Source organism: Eschrichtius robustus, chromosome 4 (assembly GCF_028021215.1).
Source record: "Eschrichtius robustus isolate mEscRob2 chromosome 4, mEscRob2.pri, whole genome shotgun sequence".
NCBI classification, from domain to species: Eukaryota; Metazoa; Chordata; class Mammalia; order Artiodactyla; family Eschrichtiidae; genus Eschrichtius; species Eschrichtius robustus.
The window spans coordinates 104773013-104795649 of NC_090827.1; the positions used below are offsets into that span (position 1 = coordinate 104773013).

Here is a 22637-nt window from a genome sequence, read left to right on the forward strand (position 1 = left end):
AAGAAGGTGTGAAACAAAGCGAGGATGTCCACAGGCTTAGCAAAGGGTCAGGACATCCGTCATCCAGTACGTGGCAATGCTTAGCAACAAGTAATCCTTAACTGCATTCAAGGCCTATTCCATCCTCTTTCCCGACTCCCTCATGGCACCTTTACATTACATGCCATTCAGGGACAAAGAAACCTTTGCTACCCTAATGCCTACCAGGAACAAACAGCAAGCAGAATTCACTTTGAAAGGACCAGTGATTCCATTATATCGAGAACTATAATACCAAAATTTAATAGAAAAGGAATATAAGTGCTAAGCAACTCATCTGGATTGTATTATGATTTAGCTCATCATAAAACTCCAATAATTCAGATTATTTTTAATGACCTTAAGCCAAATTTGTAAAGTTGCCACGATATTACTAAAGATACACACACCTTCCCTGTTTTGCAGAAATATCACAGAGACCAAGAGGCTAGAGTAGGAGGAAATTTGCAACTGTCTTTGCAACAATAAATCAGGTATCTATTCTGGTGTAGAGATAGGATGTTGAAAGCTGCCCTGCTATCACCAGTGTAGAAATTAAGAGTAGTACAATACATGTACACTGAACTTGGCCATCACGTGTTTGTGTAAATTCAATGTGCACATTTTGTATTTCAAAAAGAAAAAATAAAAGCAAATAAAATGTTTATAACTCTACTGTCTATGTTACAGGTCTTTATTTCAATAAATTTTATAATTACTAGATTAAAAACATTACATTTTTCTTATGGCATTTTCTAAACGGTAGAGATCTCGGTCTTTGGGTGGAGCTAAGTGCAAGGAAAGAGGAGTCAGGGCAAGGCCAGTGGGCAGGCAGGCATGTGAGCTGATGTGACCTGAGGATGTGACAAGAGTAGACACCTGAGGAGAGAGTGTGCCAGACAGGGGACCAGGAATGACAGGAGCTCTGAGGGAGAAGGAGCATTTCTGCTGTTAATACTCTTCAGAAAGTCCTTGTATTTTAAGTTACATCTGTGAGATTGGATCTGAAATGAGAATTACAAAGAGATCACTCTGAGTACCTGAGGGTGGAGCAAAGAAAGGGCGTTCTCCGAGGCTTCTGGGACAGAATATTCCTGCCCCTGATCTCCAGCCCTTCAGAAGTCTGTCAGCCTTGGATTTGGTGTGGCTAGTCGGGTCCCTAACGGCTCTCTTCCTGCCCAGATGTTTCTCTCCCTCGACTCCTTTCTCTGTAGAAGGATCCAGAATCAGCTTCTATCACATCAACATTCAGAACTACACTTGTAAATTATGCTTTAAAAGCTTTTTCAACTGAATTAATTGTTAAACATAAGCAAGCACAACAAAATCACTGAATACATGTAAGACTTTTAAGATTTTAATTTCTGAGTATCTTCACGTACTGAATATCAGTATTTTCAGACTATGAAATACAAAAATAACATTTACTTAAATACAATTAATACCTAAAGTTTAGGTAGTTTTAGTGATTGGTAATAAACAACCATACTTATAAGAGAACTTACACATTAAAAATTTTTTTCTTAAACTAGAATACTCGAAATTATTTCCAAGCATTCTACATTATAAAATACATATTTACAAACAATAATTAACAGTGAATTCACAAATGTTTGTCCACTATTTGAAATTTTCATAGACTTGATAAATATAAAACCCAGGAAATGGCAAAATGTCTAAAAATAAGTGCACAGCTACACACGAACTGTATGTTATATATAAAAGGCACTAGAAAATATATACAAACACATCCACTGTAAACCAAATAACTGTTGCTCACACAAGCCATAAAAAATATGAAAAAATAAACCCCACAAGATTGTACTATTACAGAACTTTTTAAAAATAGTTTTCCATCATTGACCATTCTTTTTTTTAATGAGTAACTTGTACTATGATTCAGTGGAATTGTGTATACTCCTCTAAAGCCAGCAATAATGAAGGGTGGTTGTGATTTACAAAAGAATAAAGTGAAGTGACTCTGAAAAGGTTCCGTGCATACCCATGGTCAGCGTTTAACACCTGTCACCAGGGCTCTTTCTTCAGCAGTATATGGAGCAATAGGTTGGAATTTTAGACTTGATGATGGTAAGGCTTCCCTGTCAACAGAAAAAAATTTAGCCTCATTAGGATCATGTAGGGTTCCCCTTAGAGGTACTACATTTGCAGGAGCATGCCTAAAAAAGTGTTCAAAACTCCAAACATACACAATGGGATAGGAGCAGAATGATGGAATGAGAAACAGAACTTTTTTTCTGAGTTAAATAAAATATACGTTGTCTCTTTTTGTGGTTTAAAGATATTTAACTAGAAAAGTCTTTAGGAAGCAGACTACCAGTGCTTGAATCCAGCTTCTGCCGGTCGCTTCACTGTCAAATCTGGGGCTAATTACTTCTCTGCACCTCAGTTTCTAGCTCTTTACGGGGGGATACAACGAAAACCCACCTCTGAGGGATGTAGCGAAGATTAAATGAGTTTAATGTCTAAAACATACTCAACAGAGTACCTCTCAGGTAATAAGTTCTTACTTGCTCGATAAAGATCAGGATGCATATATGTATGTATCTTTTTCAAGACTAATGTGTGTATCATTTAAAAAGGAAATTAAATCAGGCTAAGAATGAACCAATTTCAATTTAAGGCAGATAGCAAACTGATTAGTTCTAAGAAAATGACACTGGCTGTCTGTAACTGAAGTTGAGTCTTTTCATCATTGTGATACACGTGAGCCCTAAGAAATGAGAAACTATAATATTGAGAAGAATCTCTCATAAAGACTCATCTCCAGTATTTAAAGAAAGAGAAAGATGTAAACATTTAAGTTTTTAGAAAGGAAAGAACATCATTAATTTCATGATGGATTATAAAGTACCTAAAGCAAGCACAATAATAATTAAGCCAAGGGGAAGTCTTTGATATGTGATTGAAACTTCCTGTTGCAATTACATTAATTATTACTAAAATATTATGTAGGACATTAGAAGGGGGAAAAAGAAGAGCAAAAGTATGAGGGAATAAACAATACTTAATAGCCCTTATAACTTCAAAATATTTTTAAATTCTGTATTAGCATGATTAAAAACTAATGAGATTGAGTGGCAATAAGAGAACTTCCTTGCTAGCTATCACTGGGACCCTTGGATTGGTCACCTACATCCTCTGTATTCCCCCTCCAAATCCTAGTGTGCTATTTCTAACCTGTATTTACTCAAAAACTATCCCCTCCTCCACACACACCCCCAAGAAATCTAGCCTGCTGGGCCCAGCCCTTTCTAATCGCCCATGTCCCATACCAGCACAGGATGTGTGAAAACCATCTGGGGAGTTTCAGATTGAAGAGCCGTGCCATGTTATTTAGCATGTGTTTATTTGCATTTCACAGAGAGGAAAGGGCAAATTATTTCGCATTCCAATTCTCAGAACAACACATTTGTAAGCAAGAAGAATCTCCTTTCTGCTGGAAAGGGACACTGGATTGACTGCGGGATGATTCTGCACATATCAACAACGTGTCAGAAGGCTAACCCTCCGCCTAGACCCACACACAACAAAGAAATTCATTATCTAGTAGCCCAGGGACTGACTTCCTCCTCATAAACTTTATTCTAGGCATTCATCATGAAAAGAATATAATCAGTTTTAAAAGTCACTGAAATTGGTCAAATTAAGTAATTTAGGCAATGCTTAAACTCAAACATCTGCTGTTTTAAGATTGTATCGATCACACAAATTTTCTTTATAATCAAATACCTAGAGTGAAACTAAGTTCTACAATGTTAAGATAATCACATGCAACTCTATCATTAAGATCTGATTAAATGTAATCTCCAAAACATGGTGGAATTACTGCATTATGGAAATATTTCCAAGACTAGATTATTTGAACACTTTTTTCAAGTGATGAAAATTCAATTAACCCAGTTATTTGACAACACACAGACAGTAATGAAATCCCCCACGGCTCTGCACCTTCTTGCAAGTTAGATTAGTCAGCTGAATCATTCTTCTGTGTGCACGGGAGCATGTTCGAGCGAGCACACAAGCCTTCCAGACAGAACAACGCAGCCACCTGGGAACCTCATTTCAATCTTCGATTATGGGCAGATTGTGAATTTTTCGGACAGAAAAGATGGCAAATGAAAGGAAAAATAACACTTTTTCTTCAATGAATTAAGTTAATCCTTTTGTTTTCTGAACTTCCCAATGGTCAAAGCAAAAACATCCAAAATACAAAATACAACCAAAATAAAAAAACTGTACAGCTGTACTACACAGAGTGCGGTACGGTAAGCACGGTGAAGTGCACAGGCCCTACGTTAACCTGGGTCTGAATCCTCATGCTTATAAACTGTGTGACCTACTGTATAGCACAGGGAACTATACTCAATATTTTGCAATAACCTATAAGGGAAAAGCATCTGAAAAAGAAGATGTACATACACACACACACAGACACACACACACACATATATATATATGTATAACTGAATCACTGTGCTGTACACCTGAAACTAACACAACATTGTAAATCAACTATACTTCAATTAAGAAAAACAAAACAAAACAAAACTGTGTGACCTACTCTATAGCACAGGGAACTATACTCAATATTTTGCAATAACCTATAAGGGAAAAGCATCTGAAAAAGAAGATGTACATACACACACACACAGACACACACACACACATATATATATGTATAACTGAATCACTGTGCTGTACACCTGAAACTAACACAACATTGTAAATCAACTATACTTCAATTAAGAAAAACAAAACAAAACAAAACTGTGTGACCTAGGCAAGACAGAAACTCTGAGCTCTAAAATGAGAATAATAATATCAACTCCACGCAGTTACTTGAGCCTGAAGTGAGATAATATATGTTATGCAGTCAATTTCATAGTACAATTGAAATTTTTTAAAAGTATGATTTATGGGGAATAATGTTCACTTACACTTCCACCATTCTGCTCCAGCTTCTGTAATGCAGTGGTGATTGGTTCTTTGAATTTCTTGTCCCTTAGTCTCCTGGAAAGCTTTTCAAATAAGATTAAGGGAACAAAATGATTTGAAAAAGTAACACTATCCACTATAAACATAAGTAAAACTTCACTAATAGGCTAACTAGAAATAATACCATTGAGTCTTTACTGTATAGTAAGTACATAAACCCCACTTAATTTGTTTTAGATTTCAAGGCTTCTTTTAGGAAACATCTCATTAAAATTTACATATAATAGACACCACTGTATTTGTTTAAAAAAATGGATTTCTGTTATTTGAAACAATACCAACCCTACAAAATCTACTACAGTACTAGCATACTGTTAAGTTTTCCAGAGTTAAGTTTTCTAAGAAATTGTATACATTCCCATTCTGTAATTTGCAAGAGCATCTGCAGGACTACGATGGAAAGCTAAGCTTCTAAAACACATGTGTTTCCTACAGTTAAAAAAGGAAGAGACAACAAAGAACAGAGCATTTACATGAATAACTCAGTAACAGTGGCAGGCAAAGAATCAGACTAAAAACCACAAGACCACCTATCACCGCCAGCTATGTCCTGAAGGGGCCTCCTTGGACAGGTGGAGCTCTGGCTAAGAAGGGAGAGAGCACAGGTGAGCAAGAACAAGAGCAAAGAGGGAAACAGCGCAATTCAGGCCCTCAAGCACAACTCATAACTGTGTTCTCCCACCAAGTGTCTGCAACACTCACCCAAAGACCTAAACATTTCAGCTACAGCAGGACTTGCTCATGGATCCACTTTCTGGGGATAAAAATGGAGCCCAGGCAAGAATTCCTCATTGATCAAACACATAAAGCCCCTGTCCTAGAGTAGGTTTCTGGTTCTTCCTCTTCCCAGATCTGTGAGTAACCCTGGCATACTTCCCACCACTGAGCACTGAGTAACGGGTCCTTTCAGCAGGTCATCAAAGGTTAGGGAGGGTCAGAAGAGACTCCCAGAAAGATAAAAAAGGTGAGAAAAGCAACTCTAAAAGAGAGGACAGGCAGGGCTTAGCAACATCCTGGGGATGAACAGAAAAGGCACCTCTTATAGATCTTAAGTTTGCTTTCTTCGAGACCATGTTCTCGGGCAGGGGAGTGCAGGACGAACAATGAACCACCACCATCAGAATCACCACAGATGCCCACTTACAAAGTACAGATTCTTTGTCCCACCCCATAAATTGCTTTATCAGAATCTCAGGACAAAGGCCCAGGTTCTGCACTTTTAGCAAGATTCCCAGGTGACTTCTTTCTTTCTTCCTTCAAGTCTGAGGATTGCTGTCCTAGGGTCAGTGGACAGTCTCTCAGAGCTGAAGCTCAGAAGGGATATGACTTACTTCACATATGAAGAAAATCAGTTGTATATAGGTTCAGTAACTGGTTTTGAAATTCTTTTTCTAGAAGAAGAGTCCTTTCTTCAAATAAATATCTAATGTAGAAGTTCATGAGACATGAAAGTGGAGCCTTTCTGGCTGAAGGGGGTGGTGGATGAGGGGAGGGGAGGGAAGGAGGGAGCATCTAGCGCCTCAGTGGTCCTCATGGTGTGTAGCTAACAGACCAGGGACAAGCCTCCACATGTCCTATTTCCAAGGATCTCTCCTCTGTGGAATCCCACTGTGGTGAGAAGGCCAGTGTGGTAGCTAGGTGTCCCCAAAGTGTTGCCACCCCAGGAAGGGAAGAGGTCCTTTCAGTCAGCCCTTGTCTTAGGAAAAGCAGAGCTGTGGGGAGGAATGTGACTGACCGCAGATTAATGCTACTGTCCCTTAAAAAGAAAAGAAAATAGTTCAACCGTTGATCTGGTCTTCTCCCTCCTCCACACTGGGCAGGAATGGGAGGCTGTTTCGGAAGCTCAGCTTCCAGCTGGGGGAAGGATCCTTTTCTCTCCACGTCGCTTCCTCTTCACCTCACCCTAATTCCCTCAGAGGATGCCCTTGCTACTTATTTCTCCCCCAAACAAAACCCAGCCTCCACAAGGACAGGGGGCATATCTGGTTTTGTTCAGCATTATATTCCCTGTGCCTCACATGACACCTGACACAAAACGGGAGGGCAGAGAGCAGCAGATTCATGTTGAGCCGCTGAATGTCTGAAGGAAGCGATCAATCTACAATGAGCCGCTCTACATGTTACCGTGAAGTTCCCGCAGCTAGTCAGCCACACCTAGCCTGCTGGCCTGAGGGTGACAAGCAAGTGTCTGCCAGGAGGCTCCTCCCTCTGTCCCGAGGCTCCCCGTATGTTAACGTTTGAGAGGCTGGTCTCACTCTGTCTTCTCCCCACCAGACCCATGGTGAGGCTTTATCTCCTACCATTTCTAACCACAGCACCCCTACTTTCACCACCACCCCTTCTTTCCATAGGCTTAGCCAGGTGGTTCCTGGGGTGTATTAGTCTATCTGCAGAATAAGAAGTTAAAAATACACTTCTAGGATCTCTCAGGTGGATGGGTCCAAGAAAAAAGTGGAACTATGATCAACATAGATGTCTCTGCTCTGAACTACAGAAGGATGCATGCAGAGAAATCCTAGCTACAGCTTATCCCAGCCAGGACTTTAATCTTTCTTTCAGTGGGTGCAGTAAAGGATTAACTCTGCATAAAGAAAGGTTTGGTCCTTGCCCCTGGCTCCTGGATGGAAACCTTGAAGCTCTTGGAAGGTCCTTCCAGATAAGAGTGTCTTTGTTTACCTGCGGCCTTGGGCCACACCAGATAGTCAATGCTAACAAAAGTGATTTAAGTGGGGGCCTCGGGCCACAAGGTATCAGCTCAACTTCTAGAGGCTGGAGACCAAGGTCAACCAGGCAGGCAGGCCGTGATGCCATGTGACAAACTTCTGATGAGAACCCTGGACACCCAGGCTCAGGTGAGCTTCCCGTGCTGGCAACACTCCATGCATCATGCCAGACGTCACTGCTGGAACATGCAAGCACTGGCCACACAGCTCCACTGGGAGAGGACAACTGGAAGCTCCACACCTGGTCTCTCTCAGCCCTGCTCCATGCACCTCCTCCTTTGGCCGATTTCAATCTGTATCCTTTCACTGTAATAACCTCCACACTGAATAACAGCTTCTCTGAGTCCCATGAGTCCTTTCAGCAAACTGTTCAACCTAAGGGTGGTCTTGGGGACCTCTTGAACGGCAGAGTACCCCAATATAAGTTTGTGATATGGTTAAACTACTCCTAACAGGAAAATGCCTCATCCTGAATGCTAGAGACTCACTAAAAAACTTACAACGTGAAACAAAGAAAAAGAAAAAAGATGAAAAACATCACTTTGGCAATATCCAATTCCACAAGAATACGTATAAGCCCTGCTTATAATTCATAGCCAGTCCACATAGGCATGAAGTCCTCACACTGTTCATTAATTTTTGTCCACTCAACTTCTGCTTACTTTGGTTACAACTCTAAATTTGCTCATGTAGATGCTTTCCATGTCCACTAGTAAAAATATTTTATGAACAACTAGGTCTGACGTCTATATTTTTTGGTTAGGATGATAAGGTTTTCTTAACGTTTTGAATCATTTTAATGATTAATTTGAAGCCATTACATCAGGAAGAGATACATATACACAATCCGTCTCTAATCTTTTCAGTACTTACACTTGTAAGCAGATGTTTCAGATGGTCATTTAGAGAAGGGCCAACAATGACACTTAACTGTACCAGAGCATTCAATCCTCTTTCAAACACTTCATCATCCAAGTGGACCTGGGGAGGGTTGGGTGGTTAGGGGTGCACAGGCAGGGACAGAAAGAGGGCAAAAGGAAGGATGGGTAAGGAGAAGGGGCAAGCAGGTAGAGAAAAAGAGATTGAACATTCAGTCCTAGAAGATAATCAGCCAAACCCAGAATTTAAAACATAACCTTTACTGCAGGACATCTAGAAGCAAAAACCAAATTTGGCTTGAGTGAAACATTAATTAAAATATGTTGTAGCCTACAGAAAGACTGATTTGAGGTTCATTATTTTCTCTAATTACTCAAGATGTCCCTTTTTACCTTTAGTACATCCTCCCAAGGTGTCTTCCAGTAAGTAATCACCTGGCCCTGAATAACAGTGGCCTAATTCTGCACACACATCAAAATCACAGGTAAAGAACAAATTTGCATATAATTTGAAAGACATAAAATATTCTAAATGTACCACAGAAAGTCTAAAGGAATAAAGAACATACCAGAGCTGCCTTCAGCACAGGAATCAGTCTAGGAAGCAAAGGCACAGCTTTTTCAAGAGCACCTGTGACCAAAAGTAATTCTCTAAAACCCTCCTTTGACACAAAGGTGTATGGATGCTTAGTCTCTCTCAGACCCTGCCAAAACAAAGACAAAAACATGATTTACTACCCATTTAGTGATGTTAATACCAAAAAAATTAATCCTTACTTGTGTAAGTAAAAATCAAGTTTTATTATTATTGTTTTCCTCTTTGTGAAATATAATTTCAGTAATTACAATTTCAATTAAACTAAGAAATTGTGGAACACAGGACATACATGAGACAGGAGGGATCTCTAACCAAGAAAAGAAGGAAAGGAAAAGAAAAAGAATAAGAAAAAAATAAAAGGAACAGGAAAAATCAAAGGAGAAGCAAGGTAAAGTAAAAGAAATAAAGAAAAAGAAAACAAAGGAAAAAAGAAAACAGAGATAAAAGAGGAAGGAGGATGGGAGGGAGAGGAAAGAAATAAAAAGAAATAAAGAGAAGGAAAAAAATCTCACTAGGACACTAAAAACGTGTTGTATATACTCCCAAACACTGCCTGAAATCAAAGCAAATTAGTCTAAAATGTATGTTAATAAACTCCACTTTATGAATGCAAAATTACTGGACCCCTTATCTTAAAGGTGATTTTGCAACTTGTTTAATGACTTTCTAAAATATTATATTTCCTTCATATTTAAATACTAAGACAAACCTTATACTATGTTTAAAATGCATTGTAAGATATGAAACACCATTTTTAACATCAGAATGTCAAACAAAAATATGAAAAAAAAAAAGTGTAAATCATTTCTCACTATGCCTTTCACCCCAAATGCATTAGGAACAATTAGACAGTAGTCTTTTGATTTAACTGATCACTTTGAGTCAAGATAAAATAGGTACCTTTTTTGAAAAGATAAAACAAAGAAAGAAACCTAGAGGGGTGGGATAGGGAGGGTGGGAGGGAGACGCAAGAGGGAGGAGATATGGGGATATATGTTTATGTATAGCTGATTCGCTTTGTTATACAGCACAAACTAACACACCATTGTAAAGCAATTATACTCCAATAAAGATGTTAAAAAAAAAAAAAAGAAAGAAAGCAATGGCAACATTCCCTCAGTTTGACTAATTATTATCTGGAATAACTATAACCAGCTGCAGGGTCAGGCCTAAAAATACTAATTTTCAAACAATTTGTCCTTGAGACCAAACTATCTGCTTCCAAACGGTGATGAAACACTTTTTCTCCTAGATGCTGTCATGATTTTGAAAACTATGACGCCAAGCACACCAGCACCATTTTGGAACACAGGTTCTATGGTCTTAGGAGCACCCCTATCCTTTTCATTTTAGAGATGAGGAATCTCAGGTCAAGAGATGAAATGGATTTAAATAGTGGTGGTTCTGTCACTACTTCCCCATTATTCAATGAGTGGAATTTACCCAGTACAGAAATAAAAGCATTGGTGTTTGGAAAATGGGGTATTGAAAAGACTGACTTTATGAGGTCTAAACTAAACTCAGAGTCCCTTTGGGGACTCCCCAAGTTAAAGCACTCCCCATTCCTTGTGATTAGCTAGAGTATGTTTTCAAAGGTATCACTATAGTTTTGATTCATCTAAAAAATTGTTTGCTACCATATATAAAAAGTTTAAAAAAGAACTAATGAAATATTAGAACATCTTTAGTTTTCAATACCAAGTTTAAGAGACTGATTAAAATTTAATTTCAAAATAGGCTACCCATACAAATACACTGTTTATTACACCAAAATACCTTCTGCAAGCTGAGGTACAAATTAAGAAAAGCTGAGACCTAAGAAAATTCGGCAGTCTTCAGTAGTAACTGTTATGTCCATTTAAAAGAGTAAGTATACTTGGAAAACTAAAGGAGGAACTAGAAATTCTAAGGATTCACTATAATTAAGAAATCTCAATCAGCACAATCATCTACTTTTCTGTTTTGCCACCACCTGGCCCTCCCCACTAGTTTTACAGGAAAAGCAAATGTTTCTTTAAATGAAGAAAAGAAGCTTGAGTTTTTTCTGTGTCACATTTTATTTAGATTACTTATTATTGTATGACTTATCCTACAGGCACTGCCAATTCAGATTAATACCATCGAAGCTCTTGCTGTCTTTCTTAACATCAACAACAACAAAAATGATCCTTAACTCTTAAAGAAGACAAGTATCTCAAAGGTTAAGTACAACTGGTTAATTCACTTCTCAACTTCTGACTCTAACTCTATACATTTATAAATAATAAAATTCACAGGAGATATCACTGACTCTCTTCAAGTTAATACTATGCCAACTGTTTTCTGACACAAATGTTAAATAATATAAAGGAATCTATCAGAAGTTTTTCTAAAATCCTCTACAAAAACCATCATGATATTCTACTTAAAATGTACCAGCAGGCAATGGCCCAGAGAATTCTCCCAAAGAACATTAGGTAGGTAATATCAGTTCCCTAAGAAACATATCATATTAAAGGTGCCTGCTTCTATAAAGACAGACCAACCAGTAATTGTTATCTGATGCAATATAAGTTCAAACCAGTGATATTCTCCTGATATGACTAACTCAATTTGATTCCAAGAACTTTTTTTTAAAATTAAATATGAATATTTTATCCACTTATCTACAAATACCTGTACAGATTAATTTCATGTTTATAAAACTGTTTAAACAGTTTAATAAACATATACCAATCATAATTAGTTCCTAAGAGAATGTGGTGCTTTAATACTGTTGTTTGGCTTTTATTTCAAAAGTATTTACTGATGAGTTACAAAATAACATTTAACACAATTTAAAAAATTTGTTTTCCATAAACATTTAGGAAAGATAGAGTATTTACCTCAGCTAAAGTAATAAGAAGAGGATCAAATGGAAGCTTTTCAGGAGGACACTCCCACTGTAACCTGTGTTTTACTGAACCATGGACCAATCTAAAATATAAAAGAATGCTTCCTGAGCTTATTTTTCACTCTTAGCCCTCCAAATCTGAAAATACCACTAAAAACTACATTTCTTTAACTTTAGAACAACAAAAAGAATGTTTTGATTATTCTTTCCACAATGAAAACAAAATTTTCTATCATCTATAACAGGCTAAAACTGGTTATACTTAGAAGAAATTAATGTTTCTTGGTAGCGAAATCTTAAAATGATATCACTCTATTAGTAACCTGCATTGTTTGCTTTAAAATAGTTTTTGATCTCTATCCAAGACGGCTACAAGAACTGCATCAAAAGTAAACAAAAACAGCTATATTACTCATTAAGAAATATAATTTCAATAAATAAAATTGTAAATCTTTGATTTTTGAAGTATAATTAAAAAAATAATGAAACAATTTCATTAAATTGTCAACTTCCAGTTCACGAACAAAAAAGGATTATTTATTTGAAATTTGCCCAAGCCTATGAATGCTTAAATTGTTTTCGAAACTGGTTCATTCAATTTCTTAAATTATTTGGTGGTTTACTGTAGCTCTATCAGTAATTCTATTTTGGAATTAAAATGATTTTCTTCAACAGTGTCCCAGGATCTATACCAATCCAACAGCCAAAGTATGAATAAGTCACCATTATTTCAACCCCCCTAGTAAATAAAACTTTCAAACTTTAAACTGAAAACTGTATTGATTTTACTCAATTATTTTGAATAATACGGTCAATTATAACTTGTACTGATTTTACCTGCAAGGAACACCTCCCTTAGAGTAAATAGCTGCAAATGCAGAAGGGGCTCGTGACTGTTCACCAAACTGAAATAAAAAATGACAAGAATACAATAAATATTACTATCACCTCCACTTTGTGATACCTAATCAACTTCAATCCTGCTGCGGTCAAAGGCAGATGGACACCCTGACTTTCAAGCCACCACGGTCATATCAAGTACAACATCATTCTACTCAGAAAAATGGCTAAGAAAAATGATCAATCCTCTCAATACTGAAACCACAACCACAAACGCACTTTGTATATTTCCTTTTACCCTTAACTTGTTTCAGAAGGCTTGAAGGTAGCTGAAACCATATATAAAATAAATATACTATAGATAAAAATTTTTAAATATAAATACTATAAACAAATACAATAAAGATAATAACATCTTTCCACCCCTTCCCCACTGGGACCATTCAAAGTGAGGACTAAATGGAGAAAAGGTGTACAGGAAAAGTATAATGTGTTTTCAACCTCCCACACATCTCCTACTTCTCCCCCACTCAAATATGGACGGTCTTGGATGGTCAGAGAACCTGTAATTTCTCCAATCTGGTTTTGTGCTTCAATAAAAATCAAAGGCTTGGGATGAACAGGAGTGACAGAGTTGAAGACAGAGCAAGACTCTCACAAACACAGGCCCGGATGTGTCTGCTTAGATATATAACTTCACAACTTTCAGTTTTTCTATATAATTATTTTATGACTAAATTAATTCTATATGCACTCTCAAAGACAATTTAAAAGATGATCAATCACAACAGTTAAACAATCGCAGCATACATAATTTCAGTATAAATGATCAGAGGCTTAAGAATTTAGGCACAGCAAGTAAATATTTTACCACATGGTACTTTGAACATAATCAAATGAAACACAGCTGTCTAAATTACAAAATATAAACTTACCAACCTATTTTAAAGATACAACTAGCTAAAAAAACTTCTTAAAGTCACATTCAGTAATTTTAAAATGTACGTAGAAGTCTAAGTTTAGAACGAACCCTTTTTCCTCTGGAAAAACACATATGTTTTAAGTAAAAATACATAAATGACATTTCATTAAAATATAATATTATAATAAAAGATTAATTTACAAAGCTCAATCTATGTTCTGTGTGACAATTCACAGCAATACTAACGTTTCATTTATCTAATTATAATTCCTGCTAAGAAAAATATGTCTTAAAAACTGTGTATAGATCAGTGAATTCTCAAAAAGTGAATACACATGTGTACCAACACTCAGGTGGAAAACCTGAATGTTACCGGTGCCTCTTTCCAACCCCTTCCCACCTTTTCTCCCAAAGGTAACCACTATCCCGACTTCCAACCGATTTGCTTTGGATCAGGAGTTTTTACATATCTTAGACATGGTCTTTTCTAATATACCCTATTCTCAAGTCAAATCGTTAAATTATTTCCCAAAGCTTTCCTTAATTTTTAATAAAATTTAGACTAGGGCCACTAAATATTACTAAAGTTTTTCTTTAAAGAAAGGAAGAAAATTGAAGTGTCACCATAAACTCCCTCAACGAAATATGAGAAAAGGAAGCAAGAGCACAGACATCAGGGCATTTTTCACGTGTTTGATTTCCTTGACACTGCAAATTACAGAAAGAAGTGAAGGAACATAGAAGCTTAAACTACCTTTCATTTTCTTTTTATAAAGTCAGAAAATCTCCTTCTGCCCTTGGATAGTTCATTGTATCCTTACTTAAGTATCTGCCATATTTTACCTGCCATCAAAGTCCATGTCTCAGCCACTCTCATAATCCCCTTTAAAGGCTGAAACCATTATCATCTTACCCTATGTAAGGCTGGGCCAGACACCATCTGGTGTTGGAGCTCAAATGTGTTCACTTTTTGGACAAAGTGATCTAGAAACTTACAATTACACACTTTTATGTACATGAATCTTATGTTTGCTAAATGTGATTAAATTGCTGTGAGAAGGCAAAAGAAAACTAGGACTGTAGTTAAGAATTCTAGTGGAGCTCATTTATAGATGATAGACAAATGGTCAGAGACTTTATGCAACTATAGAAGCATGTAATTCATCCTATGGCAATTGAATACAAGTTTATTCATTGATATTAGGAAGTACAATAACCATAGTAAAGAAAAAAAAAAGAAAGCTGATATGCAATTTATTTTATACTCCACAATACTCATCCATGAATGTGATAGGATATACCAAAGCTAGTTTTTACTTTACACCGTCTCACTTCCACGCTCACATCATTATCTCCATTCTTCATCATGATTACCATATGCCTTCCTTCACCACTAGCTTGAAACTAACAAACAAAAGAACTTGGGATAGCATTCAGAATGGCTCAATAAAATGTCTATTACTTTGGAAATCTACTGAGTCAGGAATCTCTTTTGTACCTACAGGGTTAATTGTTTTAGGGTTAAGTTTATCACTTGGTCGAGGATGAAGTTTTCTTGCAGATTCTGGAGAACTGGTTGACGAGGAGGATTTCCTTTGTTGAACCGCAGTCCTATGTTTTATTTGTGCACTTGATGATGTCCTTTGATCACAGTTATCTGGAAAAAACAGAAATCAACAAGGAAGAGGTGAAAGCTCATCCTGCATCCATCAGTATAACAGAATGTGTCATTAACAAAATTTACCTCTTCATTTAAAAGCAACATTCTGTACCTGTCACTCTGTTTCTTAACTGTACACTTCTATGGCACTCGGATTTCTGCATTGCTTCTCTTTTACTCCTGCAGATAGATGAAACTTGATTTCAACTTTTTTGGGGAGGAGGATTCATTAACAATATAAAGACCAAACAGAACAGAGTAGGAAATACAGTAAAAGAACCACAAAAAAGGTATGGTATGGAACAAAATACCTGAAAGCCCAATAAGAAAATACGAAATTATATCAACTTCAATATCGATAACAGTAAACTAAAAACCATCTGTAAGAAAGTAAGATGTATAAAAATATGCATTTTTCCATTCAAACAGTCAAAATATACATTTAGAAACTCAATTGTAATCCTCTGGCTATATTCAGAAAATGCAGACCAGATTTCTGGAAAAAGTGGTTGGCATGTCCCATATTGTCTTCACCTTCTCTGGCCTCCATATTTCCAAAGTTCCAAATGTTAACATCTGCGTAACAGGTCCTACTTTTCCAGTGACAAAATGAACTCTCCTACTAAATGTACCATAAGTTCCCTAAACTGAACGTAACCAAAACTGAAGTTATCACACTGAAGTTACGAACCTCTTGTTAATTCAAGGTACAACCAGTTTTCTGGTCCCCCCGGCTGAAAAATTTAGGATCACTGTTGTCTCCTTTTCTTCCGTTTCCTACACTCAGCCCTACAGATGTGATCAGTGTGGTGTGACAAGGTAGAAGGAGCTTTGGGCTCAGATCTGGGTCTGCATCTCATCTCTACCAATTATATGTTTAAGAATTTAAGCAGACTATTTAATCTCTCTGAGCCTTGACTTCTTGACCTATGAAAATGGGGGAGATAATGCAAACCTATCAAGGCTGCTACTGAAGGTTAAATAAGATAATATATAAAGTTGCTTATCCAGTGAATGGTGGTTCACTTCTCCCTCTTTCACAATTCCCTCTTTTCTGCTAATGGGAGGGCTCTAATTCATAGCCCTTGATTTCCTGCCTAATCAAATTATTTCAAGGAATCTTCCACCACAACACTCAGACTCATACACTCAACTGCCTGCTGGTATTTCTAGGTCTAGCTCCAATCCCAAGTGCCATGCAGCCTTTCCTGATCTTCTGTTTCTCAAATGTCCACATCCATAGCACTCTGATTTATGCACTGCTTCCTTCTTCTTATTTCTATTTGATTACTCCATTCCCCTACTTATATGACACTCCAATTATTCTTCCATTAGAGCACTTCCCACTTTAAGTCTTTAATATAATTATTTTTCTAAAAGGTCTGTAAGATCGTCTCTTAAGGCAACACAGGTGAAGTCTTCTTCCACTTCCAAATGACAGCTTTTCAAATTATTTGAGGACATGGGTCATAACTCCTTGGTTTTCTCTTCTTCAGGATAAATGCTGATGCCTTCTTAAATGAGTACTAACATGAGGTTATTTTAATTTACTTGACAAATTAGAAATCTTCACAAGGAGGGCAAAGCTCCATGTAATAACATTCAGCCCCCAAATATTTCAAATACGATGTGACCAAAGTACCTTGTAAAGATAAACTAAATGTAAGATTATTTCTGTACACAGAATAATTTTAAATTTCAACTTTCTTGATTTAATACACTGATGTAATTTTCCCATCCTACTACCAGCAGATGAGTTACTTCCCAATATTACACTTCACATTCACCCCTAAGGCATTTTCTAGAAATATGGTAATTAGCTCATTAAATTTGTCAGATAATATTCTAAGATAAGCTAAGGCAGGCTTTAATTACGTCAACCTTATATTGCACTTCAGTGATTATTCAACAAGTATTTACTGTTGCACCTGGTCTCTGTTTTGAGAACTCCTGATGGGGAACAATATGATCTAAGTTTCTGTTTAATTTAAAAAAAAATCTGTGTCAAGGAAACTTGAGTTTCCTCAAGTCTATGACTGGGGATAATTACAGTAACTAGCTACTCTAAAAGTAGATGAAGACTTTGGAAAAGTAGTTGGCACATAGGAAGTACTATATGAGTTTAGCTATTGTCATTTTCTTTATAATGGTACAAAATGTTTTTAGTATTACTAATAATAGTGGGGGTCAATGTAACTAAATTATGTTTTCTCCTTTTTGAAAAATTTGGTTTAATACTTGTGCTATCAATTTGAAGACCTGATTTAAGTTGTTTTTTTTTTTTTTTTTTCTGGTTGTAAATTGTAATAGCTGTCATATCTGAAAAAGATGCATCACAAAGATACCTACTTACGAACAGAAAAATAGCATTCGCCGTGTCAAATCATGATGCACATTTTTCAATATTACCTTCCAATTCTGCAAAAGTTGTTGTTAGAATGACTCAATTTCTATCTCCTTTTATGTCAAACAGCTGTTTCTGTAGGGCACTAACACGAAAGTGCTACGTTATGTTTTGAATAAGTTCAAAAAGCCACTGAAACTCTTCACTTGAAAAACATGTTAGAAAATTGAGCTTCCAAAGGTTTTAAGTATACAGGACAGTTTTTATGTGTAATACAATTATGTAATTTTCAGCAACAATATCAAAACATACACACACACAATGATGCAAACATTTCTCTGTCCACTTCCAAAACACCCTGTTAGTTTCTTTCCAAAACAATTAGTTTTTCAGTTACTGTTAAAAGTATCACCCTTTACTTTACAAATGAAGTGTACTCAATTTTTAAAAATAATATCCACCTCGCAGCATACCACTGACAGCAAACCCAGAGCATAGGCTGTTTGTAAAGGGAAAAAAGCTTAATTCATCTTACACTAAATTCTTTTGAGTGCTTTTTGGTTAAATAACATGTGGACGGTGATGTAAAGGGTTAATGGTGGGAGGAAGTGAAAAAGTAAGAACTATTTTGTGTTCTAAATATTGCAACGGACACCCCTCAATCTTTTACAAAACAATATAAAAATCCTAAATAGACACTAGAATCCATAAATCCACTTAACCGCGACACCTAAACTATGTCACAGCATATGAGAGCAAACAAACCAAGGAGGGCCCCACTGTGGACCCTTCATTTTTACTTTAGGTTTCCTTAGATGCTGCAAGTCATCTACAAGGATTATAGGCATCTGGGTCAATGCCAGGAAAGCGTACTCTTTTTTCATTGTTTTGGACAGCTCATATATCCTATTTCTTTTCCCACATGCATTTTCTTCCCGCACTTGGCTTTAAGACCACTGCACTAAACTATCTGGCAAATTCTCAGAGGCAGAGGCCACTTTTTTTTTCGTACTGTCTAATCTGGTGTTTGGGAAGTTCCAAAAGTGTAATAGGAGCCCCACAAAAGAAGATGAGCTCCATCTCTAAAACTCCTTCAAATTCCAAAGAACAGCGACACAGCCCAATATTCACCTATTCCAATCCTTTTCACCATAAAGTACTGTAAATCCAAAGAGCTAGTATTAAGGGTCTTAATATCTTCTTTCCATTTTCCTAGCCTCTCCGCCTCCAACACCACACATTGCCAAATACCTAAGACCAGTTCAGAGCCGGGATGTTGTCAAAGTTAGAAAATGAGGAGGACATGGAGAGAAAAAAATGGAGAAAAAGTTGTTTTTTTAAGAAGGTCGGGGAGAGTGGGGGAAAGGCGGCCAGTTTCAAATAAGGCCGACAAGGCAACTCTCGGCCAAAGCCCGACCAGCTCCAGGCTCCTTAGCAACGTGGTCCGGCGGCCATAGCAACAGGCCAGAGAGGAAGCCTCCTGCGCCGAGAGAATGCGGGCGGCACCACGGATTCCCGCACCTGCGCGGCTCACGGCTCCAACGACCCGTTCCTACCGCGCCTCTCTCCCGCCGCGATCTGCACACCAGCCGCCACCCCACGTGGGGCTTTTGCCCAGCGCCCGCTGCGCCAACATCTACAGGTCCCGCCACCGGCCGCCGAGGACCCGGGAAATGAGGTTTCGCAGCATTCCCAGATCTCGCGGCGCCGTGCAGTGACATCAGACGCACGCTGCGTCCTCTAAGCCAATAGCAGGGAGGTCGCAGAGGCGCGCCAGGCGGGAAAGGGTTGCCCTGGCAACGAAGCGCCAGGTGTTGAAAGGGAAGCTCGCGAGCTAGGAGCTCTGTCTCCGGTGACAAAGGGGCTCCTGGTGGAGGGTATTTTAGGAACGATAGAGCCAAAGAACAGAGGAGAGCACAGGTTCCTTGTACCTGCGCCGCACCCTCTCCGCAGTCCGTGTATTTAACTCGTACGTTTCTCTCGCACTCTTAACTCGATGTTCTCCAAGTATCGTGCCCTAAACCCTCTGAGAGCTGAGGACCACCGTGAACTCCCGCCCCAGACTCTTCTGCGGAGAGAGCCATCTGCCTGCCCATATGTGGAATTTCCTTCCTGTCATTATCTTACTATATGCTGTTGCAGTCAACTGCATAATACATCCATATTTTTTTTAAGTGTGTTTTTGTACTCCAGATTATTTTAATAAAACGGATACTGCAGGAAAATGCGTGTACCCTGGCGATTGCACCAAAAGCAGTTTGGGTTGTCATAGTAAAAAACCCAAGCCCTTTCAGACCTCTCCACTGTGTTCCTTTCTAGTGTCCTCTTCTGTTGTCAAGTCATGGTCTTAACTTTTCGCTCAGGTAATAGCTAACTTATACAGTTGGCATTGTCTGAACGCTGCAGGCAGTGTAATCCTTCCCTGCCCTTGTAGCGCCATTCTTTGTACCTGAGTTGCTGCCTCAGAAGCATCTTCACTAGGCTGTGAGTTTCTTCAGGACAAGGACTGTACCTTTTTCCATTTTGTTTCTCCAGCTTCTAGCACAATACAGTGGGGACTCAGGAAATACTCTAAATAAATGCAATGAACGAATGAATTCTATGTGTATCTAATTTCTCTAATGTTCTGTGAACCTTGCATACAAGTCTATCTTCACTTCTAAATTTCATTATACTGTATTTACCTATCTTCTCCACTAGACTGAAATTGTCTCCATTACTTTTCTATCCCCAGTATCTAGCCCAATGCATGTTTAAGTAATTTTTTAAGAAAAAAAAATCCTATTTCTTAGCTACTATCACCTTACAATCTCTCTTCTCCAGCTTCTCCAAGACTTATTGTATCACCTTCTCCCCTTCTTCACTCCTAGCATCTACAATGGCAGACTTGGCAGCACTTAGCTCATGACCTTTTAGCCCCTCTGCCTGGAGAGTAAGAATAATCCGTGTTCAGTACTGCAGAGAAGTGAAGAGCACATGTTCTGAAGTTAGGCTGTGTAGGTTGGAAACCCAGCTCCTTTGCTTCTCAGCTGTGAGGTCTTCTGCAAGTCATTTAACCCCTCTTAGCCTTAATTTCCTCATCATAACAGGGTTCTTGTAAGACTTTCTACTTCATTTTAGAAAAATTAAAAAACAAACAACAACAACAACAGAAAAAACAGGTCCACTGGCTTTGTGACTTGGTCTGGATATTACGCAGTAAATGGTGGATACTTTCTTGGACATAGTAATTTGAGAAGGCTGTGAGACATCCAGGTGTAGTTGCCCAGAAGACAGATATGCCCATCTAGAGTGGAGGGGCAAGAGCTGGGTGAGCTGTGGATTTTAAAGTCATCAGCACATATATTACCGACCAGGGTTCTTGGCCTCCTTAATCAATAGAAATTGATGAGGCCAGACAAGAAGTTCACGCAAGTCTTCGTTGGGGTTCCTGCTGCAGCAGGAGAGAGTGAGAACAAGTAACGGTTTCCCTTGCTCACTCCCTGAGGGGAGTGAACTTGTTCCTTACACAGGGTGAGGGTAAGAGGTGGGTCTGTTAGGGGCAGGGGTGGTTTAGGTGGTCTGCCCATCCCCCTCTGGTTGGTGCTGTGTGGGTTTTTGGTCTTTTTGTATCTTGTTGTCCATACTTTGCCCCAACTGCGCATACGTGTAGTTATTTTTAGTCCCTTACAGTTTCTTTGTATTTTGTTGCTGGAGGAGACGTTTGTCCAGGTGCAAGCACTGCAGCAAAGGGTCCCAGGTGCCAGGTCCCAGCCTGTCTCATATACACAGTAAGTGAGGCCATAGGAGTAGATGAGGCGCTCCAGAGAGAGCGTGCAGTGTGTGAGAAACAGAGAGCTGGTAGTGAGCTTCTGTCTCCTAATTCTGTTCTGGTTCCAAGGTTTAATTTTTCAAGGTTCTTTTCTTGGAGAGAGAGAGGGAGAAGGGGAGGAAGGCTGACCTATGTGTTCAACAATATGGCAAATAACATAAAAAGACAGAATGTGCCATATATATCTCCCCTGTGTCCCTACAGATTTACTCTATACCCTTCTCCACGCTGCTGTATACTCTGGAAAGCTGATCTGTGTGGCCTGGCATCAGCAAAGCCCCCATGCCCTGTGGGTTGCATTTGGGACCATACGGAGGGTGGGGAGGGCAAGTAATGATTGGGGATGATCAGTTGGTCTGTAATTTGTACAAAAAGGAACAGAGTTTCTTTAAAGTAATTAAGACAAGCCAATAATACCTCTGATATTTTCTTTAAAATGCTTGGTGACTAAATACAGGTAGTTAAGAAAAATTCACAAGCGAAATATGAATCAAAAGACACTGTCTCTTTGCACTCAGATCTGGACCTTGACTCTGAATTATGACTTATTCTTCCAAATCTTCCAAATAATGACTGATCATTGAACTTGGTTTTGGAAACTTCAAAGCCAAAAATTTGACTTTTGTCAGTTTCTTTTTATGATGACATCCGCCTTCCTGAGGCAATAAGCATACAATACTATAGCTGAAGATATTATTTTTGCAGAAACATTTTTATTAAATTAGTTTATAACCCATTTTGGGATCTTTTATAGGATATTTTTTGTTCCGAGGTGCAAGTCAGAAAAATATACCATGTAAAGAGTTTTTCATCCCACTTAGTTCAAATATAGCCTATTAAATTGAAGGCTAGAGATAGATAGGAAAGGAATGGGTTTCTCATATGTCTATTAGAAAGTAGAAAATTAACCACAATTAAATCAGTTCATTAAGTCCTAGGTAATTAATTCTTGCTC

General features: G+C 38.1%; 1 protein-coding gene across 3 annotated transcripts; it reads right to left on the reverse strand.

The window, feature by feature from the left end:
* Positions 1 to 691: 691 nt before the first annotated feature.
* On the reverse strand, positions 692 to 19559 carry PACRGL (parkin coregulated like). Of its 3 annotated transcripts, none has more exons than XM_068543157.1 (10): positions 19393 to 19559; positions 15640 to 15707; positions 15370 to 15524; positions 12943 to 13010; positions 12098 to 12188; positions 9205 to 9339; positions 8631 to 8738; positions 4977 to 5057; positions 2021 to 2117; positions 692 to 1022 (listed from the first exon to the last, which is right to left on the reverse strand). In XM_068543157.1, the coding sequence occupies exons 2-9, from the start codon at positions 15689 to 15691 to the stop codon at positions 2061 to 2063; spliced, it is 747 nt and encodes a 248-aa protein (XP_068399258.1). In that variant the 5' UTR covers positions 15692 to 15707; positions 19393 to 19559; the 3' UTR covers positions 692 to 1022; positions 2021 to 2060. The 3 variants fall into 3 exon arrangements, with proteins under 3 accessions (XP_068399258.1, XP_068399257.1, XP_068399256.1); XM_068543156.1 differs by lacking the exon at positions 692 to 1022 and adding an exon at positions 1124 to 1226; XM_068543155.1 differs by lacking the exons at positions 692 to 1022; positions 2021 to 2117 and adding an exon at positions 3950 to 4106.
* Between the last annotated feature and the right edge of the window lie 3078 nt (positions 19560 to 22637).